Here is a 12,165-nt window from a genome sequence, read left to right on the forward strand (position 1 = left end):
CGCGGGACATCTTGTCTCCGGTAACGGGCAATCTAGTTGCGTAACGAGTCAACGAGCGGATCGAGAGGGAGGAAGGAAAACGATGCATTCACGGCGATAAAGCGCGTGCTGACAACGAGATAAGCCGAGTTTCGCGTTGGAAAGGCGCGGATATTCCGGATGGAGACTTCCTCTCAGCTGTCCGACTGGTCGTCGATAAGGAAATCTACGACTTTTTCAGCGGAACTCGTTCAACGTGCCAACGTCCCTCTTCCCGTTTCGAAGAAAGTAGCCGGCGATGGAATGTCGATCGTTCCGTCTCGTTTCCATTTCCACGTACGCGCAAGGAACTGAATTCAGGAAGGCGATCAAGTTTCGAAAGTTCTTCTGGCGCGTTTATCGCGATGCGAAAAGGCGTCAACGGCGCTGGGTCGCGTCTCGGTGGATAAGGTATTATCGGGGGAACGTGCTACTCGGAATTCCGGCACTGGTGAAAATAATGCTTTCGAAGAAGCGTGCCGCGCCATCACCTACCGAGAACGTTTACCGCTTACCGTATACCTCGAAGCGAAAGAAGATAGGCCCCGTGGAAGGCGTCGATCTCGAGAACGTTGTTAGTTGGTTGGTTGGCGTACGTTGGCATTATTTAGCTTCTAGGAACGAAAGCAATCGCTTTACGCGGTAGACGCCGCGATGTTAGATCGCGACATTCCGACGTAGTTGCACCGTTTTCATCGAAATACCGATAGAGGCTCGGATGGATTCCGACTACTACTCACTTTGGATCCTTGACCATCAGCTTGCGCATAAGATCGCGCGCCTCTTCGGAGACGTCCTCGAAGAGATCGTCGGGGAAATCTAGGCGACATCGGCTAATGTTGCAGAACGTTTCCTGTTTTGTATCACCTCCGAATGGGGAGCATCCCGTTAGCAACACATAGAGCAATACCCCAATGGACCACATGTCTGTTGCCAGGCTGATCGGCTCGTAGTTCAACACCTCTGGAGCTGAAACGACCATGAGACGCGACTTGAATGACGATGGCCAGAAGAAAAAGAAGCATTGAAAGACGCGTAACGAATAACAGTTCGTGGGAACAGTGGTATACTGTTATACGTGTATACCATATGTATATGCATATGACTCACGAAATTATGCATTTTGAATCTCATAAGGAAATTCATCTAATCCGAAGAATGTAATTTGAATGAAAGTATATAGATTGTAATACGTGGAATAATTTTATCGAGAAATCTCTTTGAAATGAACGTTCAAAATAAAAATAATTCGTAATGGAAGAAAATTATATTTTTAAAACAGAGAGAGAACGTATTGTTAGCTTGTGGATTTTCACTTTTTTAATCCTTATGTATTATTCAATATGGATGTATCCTTAACATAAAATTGGAAATTTGTTATTTTCTCTTCGAACGATTTTCAAATCCAATTGAATTCTTATTATTCCTCGTATTTCCTATCAATTTATATCCAAGCTTGAAATTTCATTAGAAAATAAATGAGATCAGAAATTTTATAATATCCTTAACTTTGATTGTTCACACTTAAAATAACATTTGACAAGATAAAAATTCATCATTAACATATTGTTAAAAAGATTAAAAAGTGTACAAATACTTTCTTGGGCCACTGTACACAATGTACACCATTCAACTTGGCTGCGACCGTTAGGGCAATGTTAAAAGTAATCGCAAAAGTAATCGCAGGGCTTGTATAAATGGGTCTTCTTCCCGATCAACGATCGAGGCAGAGCCCACGCTCAACTTTCTTACCGCTCGAAAAGTGGCTTGCACTGTTCAATTATGCAACGGCCCCTGTTCCCCTAATGGAATTACGCGGTACAAAACGAGCCGCAAAGTCGATTTACCTTGCGAATACTTGCTACCAACTGTTCGATCGTTGGCTCGAGTACCAAACACCGTGGAAAATTTCGATTAACGAAATAAGTGAAGAGGTTATGCACTTACCCACGTAATCAGGCGTGCCCAGAATCTCCCGTATGTCCGCGCCATGGCTGATGTATCGCGAGATACCGAAGTCGCAAAGTTTCACGTCGCAATCCGGAAACTCGCCAGTCAGGACCAGATTTTGAGGCTGCAAACAACGAGGGAATTGAGATTAGAACGATGGATAATGGAAAAGAATTCGGTTAAAAAAAGGGAGAAGATTATTTCGCGATTGATCTTGAGGGATGCTTTCGAGAATCGGCCAGACCGCCAACGGAGACAAAAGAGTTCGTTATTTTCTTTCATCGTTCCGTGTAATTGGTTGCAGCTCGCGAGCTCTTGAAAAAAAAAAAAAAAAAACGAAACGGTTGCATTTCATCTCGAAGAAACCGAAGAAGCATTCCGTTTCTTAATAATTTCATATTTTATCCGTGATATTTACGAACGAATGAGGAAAATTTTAGGAAAAGTATTAAAAAATAAACAAGAACATAAAAATTACTGTTTCTTCGAAGAAAGAAATGATAATAAAATTATTAATTGATCAATAAAATACAGTAATTTTATATATATATATATATATATCATTTTAAAATATACGATTTGTTTCTCGTATTTACCAACGTGATCTTTCGAAATGTCTTACATCGAGTAAATTTTGAATGTTTCGAGATTACTACTCGGTAGAAACGATTAATACGAGGAGAACGTGCTTCGGGCAAAAGTTGCTGCCGTGGGTAGCAACATGCATTGGGATAATTTTTTTTCACAAGTTGCACCAAGGTTTCAACGATCATTACATGTCTCGTGCCTACGCGATGCCACTTAATTAAAGGTATTTAATAAACGACGATTCCCTTTCACATACACAGGACATGTATGGCGAGGTAATTAATTATTCCAAACCCATGGATCCACTCGTATTTTTTTTTTTCTTCTCCTCGATTTTTTTCGTCAATTCTCAAATCGACGAGTTTGCATTTCGTGTCACGAAATCTAACAGTACAACGCACAAGACCAATATCGATATATTCGCATTAATATATGCGACGAATAAAATGCACAACATCGATATATATCTCCTCATCGAGAGAGGAGATAAACGAATCAATTAATCTGTTAACGAATAGAACAAATCATTTTCGTATATGATATAAATTATAAATAAGAAAAAAAAAAAGAATCGAAATTGGTGTTGAAAATTAAATAACATACTCTGATGTATTGCAGACAGTTAAACAGTTGTGAATATCAATCTGATACAATTGATCGACTGATTGTTATACAAGTTGATCTTAATAAAATCGCGTTTCCACGTTAACTTAACGAGAATCTAATGGGGCGCTATTTTCCCGCCCGTATTAGGACGATTGTCCGTGTACTCGTACGAATAATGGCAGTGGAAACATCTGCTCTGCAAGTCGAGGGGAACGACAACACGGTAAATTACAGCCGTGGTCCGTGTTACAAGAATATAGTTAACGATCTGGTGGTTTGAATGGGTACCGGGCGCAGTACCGGTTAATTAAAAGTATCGAATAAAAGCCAATTCTCTGCGCACGCTAGAAGGTTAATCGACGCGATTAATCGCGACACTCGAGTAGGTATTTAATAAACCGCACGCGATAATGATGCTTTTTCGGCTCGCATTGGGAGGTCGGGAACGGTGGCTCTTGAAAACATAATCGTCGCTCTACCTAGGAGGTTGTAAACCGGAACTTCCCCTCCTCCCGTCCCTCTTCTTCGCCTAGACCCGCGTCCACAGCTCGGCCTCTTCCTCCACTGTCTCCCCGCGTGCAAGGGCCCAAGCATTGTTCGATTGTTTCGAGAAGAAAGAATTCTCGAAGAGGAAGAGGAGGAAAAAAAAAGAAGGAGAAGAAGGAGAAGAAGAAAAGGAAGAAAAGCACGAATCGCTCGGCTAGGCCGTGCCACGACCTTTCTTATCATCGATCGTTCAAGTATCGAGTACCTTCGCGTACACTCGTTCCAATACGACGCCCACGCATCCTTTTTCGCGCCTACGAGTTTTCAAACTCTCACTCGCGAGAAAAACACTTTCGAGCCGCCACGATGGAGGATCGAATTCATCCTCGTGAAGAGAAGAGATTTTTTTCCTTTTTTTTTTTCGATCGATTGGACATTCTCATTTCACGAGACGCGTTTTTCAACGCCGAGCATACTCGATATATCCACCACGATTGCAAAATCGTTCTAGTTCGTTTCGCTTCGCGGGATACATAGCTCCCCACCTTTCCCTCCCCTCTCTCGACGTTCGTAAAAAAAGTTTAGATGGAGAAACGAGATAGGTCGAAAATTGGTAACGAGCGCGAGAGGAGGGAGAGGGGGGAGAGGGGGGGACGATGGCGTGCACGCTCGTTCCGCTCGAGGATTCAGTTTGCGCGTTATGTTTCGTTATACCGAGTTACGAGTCGAACGTGACCGGACTGCGTCTTATGATACTTGGAATAAAGTCGCTCCTGTAAAGTCGAGGTCGTGGGACGTTTCGCTCGTGTTGGCCCCTTTTGCTTTCGACATCCGTGCGGTTCGGTTCCACGCGCCTCGTCCATCCTGCCCGACGGGTCCTACGACGGTATATTACCAATATAACCCTTCTTCCTTTCCTTTCCTTTCCTTTCCTTTCCTTTCCTTTCGCCTCTCGTGTGTTTCCAACGGTTGTTTCGAAAGAACGAGACGAGAGGATGGCCGGCCCGTTTGGAAACGGACTCGTTTCCAGTCCCGGAAGTCGTTCAATAAGGAACCAAGACATTTCCATAATTAGCCATTACGAAGTTCCTGCGTCACTCGAGTTTCGCCAACGTTCAAAACGGCTCTCGGCGAGGAACGATTGTAGGCGTAGCGATCGATTACCGCGAATATTATTGCCGCGCGCGCGATTCTCTTGGTCGAATGGGATAATCGATTCGGTTCTTCTGCCCGTTCTTCTAAGTACTTACGTCCAACTCGGAGGTTCGAGGCAGTTCGACGCGATAATAGTCGGTTATAAACGATCGGTTATGTTAATATATTCGCGAGACAATTGTTTGAAAAGGGCAAAACAGGCACAAAAATCGATTAAAATGTCGGTTGAGGCTTGTTTAATTAAGTTGTAAGCAATTGAATTTATAGATGAAGCAATAAGAATCTTGTTCTATCTAGAATTGTGATTATCGATTATCGATGTCTTATTTTTGATATTTTTGATACATCGATAATATCGATAGTACGTAAACTGTGATTAGTATCAATAATATTTTATTTTTTTCTTATTCAAAGTTGATATTCAAAGTACGAAAAAATGTTATTTATAATAAATTGCAATAAATATAAATAAGTTATATTGAAAAATTGAAATCTATTTCAGTCATCTCTATTCGTTTTATTGATATCTCAACGATATTTCAAATATAGTAGAAAACTCAATAAAATATCGTTAACATGTTTAATAACAATTTTGAATAAGAAAAAATTGGAACTCTAGTTATTTTCAATCGTTTCATCGATATTTTATCGATGTATCAAATTATCGGTAATATCAATAACATGTATATAACATGTATATGTATCGATAATCACAATTATATATCCCTGTTTCGTTTGATCGAACGAAAATTTAAATTACTTTTTAATAATAATTATTTAATAAATAATTATTACTTAATAAATATTAGTAATCAACAAAATTTGTATATACTAATTGTTTTTAAAATCGATTTTTCAAAAGGTATAAAATATATATTTTAAAGATTAATAATCTATGTATTATATCTGTGCGATGTGTATCGATCGAGCGTGTCTAGGAGAATGTAACAGGTAAGCACGGTTGTCGGATGTCGGCGTTTAACGTAACACAGAGCAGTCGCAAAAAACTACAGGAAGAACGTAAACTATCGAGAGTCAGGGTTATCTACCTTTTCGAGAGAAGTCGTTAGAGGTCGATGATCGAATTTTCTCGATTAAAGAACCTTTGGCGGATCGGAATGCGAAGCACGCGCACAAGCGTCTGCGTGCAATTGGAAGGCAGAAGGCTTTTTAACCAACGGACAACGAATTTATGAGGATCCGTCTCTCGCGTTCATTGAAACTTCCGGCGGTTGAGAAAAGGGGGAAGCGACCCTACGCTCTGCTTGCAGACAAGAGAATGCGCGTGTGTCCCGAGTGTAAGTATATATATATAGATATTTAGAGATTATAAAGCTAAATCTTTTTAGTCTCAACTTGTAATAAAATTGAATTGTTCTATCGATAATAATATAATAATGGAATATTTAAAAAAATATAATATCAAAATAAAAGCGGGACGAGACCTCTCTGTAACGTTGACAAACGTCAACATTTTTTTGAACGTGGAACCAGAGAGAAAGTAAACCACGAAATAATGGTACATACATTGAACGGCCGAAACACCATTGTATATGTACTCCACAGTGCAAGATGGACTCACTGGAAAATTGGGCCTGGAACTAGAAAAGTTTATAAACATTTTCTAGTTGTCAGGTTAGGTTAGGTTATCGACAGGTACACAACACTGTAGGGTGTATGTACCTAACTCGTAGCCCGCAATTGAAAGTACGATGTTGATCCGCGTATATATAGAAAATGTTAATCGTGCGACAACTAGCGAGAAACCATATAAGCGTTGAGGTGATGCGAATAAGAAGGTAGCCCTCTATTGAGAAATACCCGAAGTATCGAATCCCAATAACTCCGCCAGAATTCAGAGTGTTCTTTGTATTTTATCGAACATAGACAAGTACGTGAAAGAATAAGGGAGTCGAAAGAAAATAAACATATCGTTTGTTTCGTGGTGAGTCAAGGGGAACATAAGTAAGTGCTGGCAGCCAAGCGTAACTGTGAATGTAATGTACAGAGTTCGGAGGAACGAGTTACGAGAAAGAGCTGTTCGACTGACCAGTGAACGAGCTACGATACGCACGATATGAAAACATGTCTCGATCGATTTACTAACAATCTAAGAAGCTATTTTCCAAATCGTTTCTATGTAAACGCCATTCGTTTGTTCTTTACTGCACGTAAAACGAACGCGAAGTGCAAATGAAATCGATGCTTTATTATCGAAACGGTAATCGATGTGTGACGCCCTTATGAATTTTAACGATTTTTAATTTATTGTTATAAAATAATTATCTTAATTATATAATATCTTTATCTTATATATAATAATAATTATCTTTTATTGTTATAAAATAATTATACTTAAAAAATTATGACTATTGATATCATTAATATTAATATCATAAAATCGATAATGCATGAAAATAATTCTGAAATTTCTATTTTTTTCTTATTCAAAGTTATTATTACAAATGTTTTTAAAGATTATCTATGGATTAACGATGTTTCATTGAATTTTCTATATTATATATTCAAAATATCGTTAAGATATCAATAACACGAATAATAACGATTGAAATAAACTATTTATTTTTCTTATAATTCATTTAAAAAACATCTTTATATACTTTAATAATAACTTTGATTAAGAAATAATAAGAACTCTAGTCATTTCTATCCGCTATCTTAACGATATCATTGATATATTAAAAAAAAAATGATATCAATAAAATAACGATAACATCGATAATCTATAGTTACTGTAATATAAAGCGCGCTTCAAATGTTCCACGATGTATAATAAGTATCATTTTTAACAAATAAATAAATATCTTTAAGACGGTTGTATGTACGGAAACAAGTTGTTCAAATCTTGTTCCCTATAACACACATACAAATCATCAAAATCCATGAGAGCGTCACGCATCGATAAGTCGATCGTCGAAAGGATCGTAGTTGTACGAAGTGTACGAAGTGGGAAGGGAGAAAGAAGGGAGGAGATCGGTCAGTCGCTTTTCTCTCGACGTAGCATGAAATATCGATATCACTTTTTTTTTTTTTTTTTTTTTTTTCTTTTCGCTGGGAACGTGGTTCTAGGAGGCGGAGCTCGGCTGTTCCATTAAGAGGCGGATGAATCGATTTCATCGAATACGCGGTATATATCCCGCGCCTAATGAACGAAACGGTCGGCTCGCTCGAATCGAGCGGAGGGAAGCGAGTCACTGACCACGCGAGAAATGTAATTCTCGACACAAGCCCCGCTTCTTCGACAATCAAGGCTGGCCGAGAGTCCATTGATGAACCTCTGCCTCTCTTCTTTGCGGAGGTCGATCGCCCCTCTTTCTTGGAAAATCCGGTTAAAACCGATAGCGCAAGGCCCCGGATATCACGCGGCCAATTTCAAACAATGCGATTATGCGAGCCGTAGGCGAGCAGAGAGGTAGAGTACGAGACGGTCTTTGGCGCCAGTTTCGATACCAGGCGTTTATTATTATTGCACGCCTGACGCTGGCCCTCTGACGTCGGGCAGAACGATCGTTCAACCGGTCGTTTCCACGAGCTCGAGAACAAGCTCGCCGCGACATTCCGCGAGCAAAAACCAGATCCGGAACGATAGGTGCACGCGATTGCTTGTACAACAGCCGACAGTCGAAATTATAGGAAAGGTATCCGGTGTGAAGGTGATTTTGTGTAGCGGCGTGAAACTGGTTTCGACGGCGCCTGAAACATCGTGGACTTCGGCCAACGAGGCCTGTTGGAACCGTGCCAAAGAATTCGCGTGCATTTTTCCATTCATAAACGCGAGATCTATATTTGGGTCAGGCATATCGCGTGAATTCGTGGCACGGCGTTATTTTGAGAGCCCATGCTCTTCGAGTTCGAAGCGTGATCGAAGCTTAAGGGGGCGATGACTTTTCGAAAGTTTCCAAAACGAATATATATATATATATATATATATAATAAATCGATAACCGATTATTTCGCGTACTAAGAAATTATTTTATCGTTTCGCGATAATTCCGGGGGATGCGTAATCATCGGTATCGGCGTGGGGAAAAAATCGATAAAACGGGAGGGAAACGGTTTCGAGTCGAGTCACGCGCCCGACAACGATTTAACGAGGAAAATTCGTCGCCGACTTTATTGCGATCACGATGATCGCACCTATCGTTTCTTCTCTCCTTGGTGATCTAATTCGCGAATTTAACAACGTCGCGATATTATTACAACGCCCCTTCTCGTAATTTAGCCCGGTAACCTGCATCTTGCTGCAAATTGCTATCAATTTGCGAAAGGTGGGTAATTGGGTTGCATAACCGCGATCATAATCCGAGCCGCGTTAAACGCGAATAAAAAAGGAGGAAGGCTGAAATATGCGACTCGCCACGTGTGTCGCCCAAGGAATATTATTAATACGACTCGTTCGCCTTGGCTCACCCATATCGATCACGACGATAATCGATAAACACGTACTCGTGTGTACCTACGCCTCGTGTTTCGTCGCGTCTCTCGCTTCGCCCCTCGTGTTTCGTCGCGTTGGTCCCGTGTCACGATATATGTCATAGTGTGTACACGAGGTCGCAAATTGTAAATCCTCGTCATCGAATAAGAAAAAAAAAACAAAAGAAAAGGAAAAGCTCTTGCACGGCTTGTCGAGCGTGCAAGCTTATCGCTACCTAAGAGATGCATCTTCTTAGCGTAATTTCAATCGATTTATTGGCAAAATCGAGAGATTAATCGAGAGATTTATCGACGGATAAAAGTGAGCTAATTATGCAAATATACCGATTCATTTTCATCCGAGATCTTTTTCTTTTCTTCTCGCGCTCGAGGAAGGAGGGGATCGACGCATCTCTCTCGTTCTTTCCGCTGCATATCATTATTCTCGATGAAAAAGCCGGGTGGGGACGTTCATCGAGCTATTTTCGTATCGAAGTTTCGCGGCGAGACACGGACTCCCTCGTAGCCGGTACAAAAATAATTTAGGGGTAGGCAGAAACGCCATATCGGAGCCAGTTTCGTCGGAATTCCATCCCGATGATTCCTCTCGACGTGCACGTGCTGCCGTTATCGTTTTTTTCCTTTTCTTTTTTTTTTTTTTTTTTTTTTTCTTTCAACGATTCTTCGCGATAACGCGATACGTCTCGAGGGAAAAAATCCATCTCTCCTCCTCTGCATTCCAACGAGAACTCTCGTTCTCCACTTTCTAGCAAATATTTGAATTCGCGAGAAAGTTAGTTTCCGGCGACTACAATGCGGCGAGTCGCGTGTGGAAGCGGCGAATTAATGCGACCCTCGTACGTCTCTCTAGTCGAGGTAAAATCGATCGACGCCCACGCGACCGATCGATGCCCCCCTTTAATCATGCGAAACGCATAAACGTCGCCGAGACGCAACAGAATTTTCGAATCGTCGTTTTTGGCAAAGCCTGCCCTGTTACACGGTTTACACTTTTTACGTAACAATTTATCACGCACGAAGCGCGAACGCGGGAGCATTGAGTGGCATCGAGAAATTGGTTGGCAGCAGCGAACGTTATCGCTCCGTTGCCAACCAAGTTTCTTTTCGATTCCTTCTCTCCGTTCCAATTTTCCGTCGCGTCCTTTCTCCTCGCTCGAACGCTCGCGCGAGGGGGTCACGCGCGCGCCAATTGCGGGAAGGAAGGTTTTTCAACTCGGCGAGAAAAATTTAGATAAGGATTGTTTGCAGAAACGACAATCTAGCGGCTCTTATCGAGCCTCCAAGCTTGTTGTTAACGCTGATAAGACTTGCTGGAACGCGGCCGGAATTCTTTGTTCCGTCAATTATCCGGCGCGAAAATATTCTGCAAAGCGACCAGTAATCGTTCGGGACTCACCTTGATGTCGAGATGAGCCACGTTCAACGAATGCAGGAACGCTATTCCGTCTAAAATCTGCTTCAACAATCTGGCCACTTGTCGTTCTTCCGGAACTTCGTCTCTATCCAATATCATTTGTAATTCACCGCCGGGTGCCCTTTGAATGAAATAAAAAAAAAAAATTATTTAAATCAAACAATTTCACGTTTAAAACTTATGATAATTTAATTGAAAATAAATTTTTTTGAAAACTCTTATAAATTATTGCAAAGAATTATTTTTCTCTTGTTGAGAATAAAAATATCGGATAATCGTTCTTATATATTTAGAGAGCAAGTTTCGAGAGTTTTATTTTTAAATGTATTTACACGAATACGATAACGATACGTTTTCTAGAAATTCGATTTGAAGATTTAAAGAAAATTATTATTTATGCGAAGAATCGGTATGACTTACAATTCCAAAACCAGGACCATCTCCGTATTCGTTTCGAAGACTTGGTGTAAGGATACCAGGCGGGAACAATTCGCCGCAGCATCCAGCACCGCGACTTCGTGAAGCGCTTCCGCTCTTAATTCCTGCGCTCGTCTCCTCTTCCGTAGAAATTTTGCGGCCCATTGTCTTCCGCTGGATCTCTCTCGACATCTCTTCACTGTCGCGTATTTACCCCTGCAAATGACGAATTCTTAAATTAGAAAAAGTCTAGGAAAAATTGTGAAAATGCATATGGGTCAATATGCATTTCAAATTATTCTCCAAATGTCTATACTTTGATATTAATCCTCACCTTTGAACACATTGAACCAATAAAATAGCATTAATTGTTGCAAATGAATGATAATTAGTTTAATTTTGCTTTTGGATATACAAAATATATTTAATTTGTATCAAATCTTGATTAATATTATTTTCAATTTAATATTATTTTCAAAACTATAAATGCCAATATTATAAATTTAGTCATTTCATTTGCAATTAATAACTTGTAATGTCACAATGAATCGATTACTTCAAAAAATTTTTAAATTATTTTATTATATATAGTAAATGAGTAATATGTGAGTATATTTGAGGCCTTTAATTATTACCGATTCAATAAAATATTTTATGGGTCAAAAAATTCATCTAAATTGTTTAACGAACGATATTTCGATGATCCGTTTTGAAATTACTTGTTGTAACCTGATGATCATAACCTCTAGAAAGCGAAGTTGCGCGGCCAACGCTCTTGCCAAGCCACTCTTTCGATTCTTAGCTCTTTCGATCTCTAAGTCTTAAGAACAACGGTGAAAGCATCGCCGTTAATCGCACGAGCCTTGTTTCTTTTTATAACAGGGCCGTTTTTCCATTGCGCGAACGACCCGTGTTTGGGAACGTGTGTCACGAGTTCTGGAAGAACTTGCTTGTACAAAGGATCGATGAAGCGAAAGAATCGACAAATGAACATCGTTGTTGGAGAGTATATTAGAAAATCATTTTTAACCGAATATTATTTTAAATCAACGCATTTTTTTGCTTTTTGAATATAA

The 12,165-nt window shown here is 40.2% G+C and overlaps 1 protein-coding gene across 1 annotated transcript in view; it reads right to left on the bottom strand.

The window, feature by feature from the left end:
* Nucleotides 1-12,165, bottom strand: part of LOC122714381 (serine/threonine-protein kinase 17A-like) — a 52,126-nt gene that overhangs the window by 3,813 nt on the left and 36,148 nt on the right. Inside the window, exons 2-5 of the mRNA XM_043935672.1 lie at nt 11,093-11,305; nt 10,655-10,793; nt 1,966-2,092; nt 759-987 (exon numbers count right to left, since the gene is read on the bottom strand). Coding sequence (XP_043791607.1) covers nt 759-987; nt 1,966-2,092; nt 10,655-10,793; nt 11,093-11,305 — 708 coding nt within the window. The remainder of the gene's footprint in view (nt 1-758; nt 988-1,965; nt 2,093-10,654; nt 10,794-11,092; nt 11,306-12,165) is intronic.

The sequence above is a fragment of the Apis laboriosa genome, unplaced genomic scaffold, assembly GCF_014066325.1.
Source record: "Apis laboriosa isolate Shangri-la unplaced genomic scaffold, ASM1406632v1 scaffold29_cov151, whole genome shotgun sequence".
NCBI classification, from domain to species: domain Eukaryota; kingdom Metazoa; phylum Arthropoda; class Insecta; order Hymenoptera; family Apidae; genus Apis; species Apis laboriosa.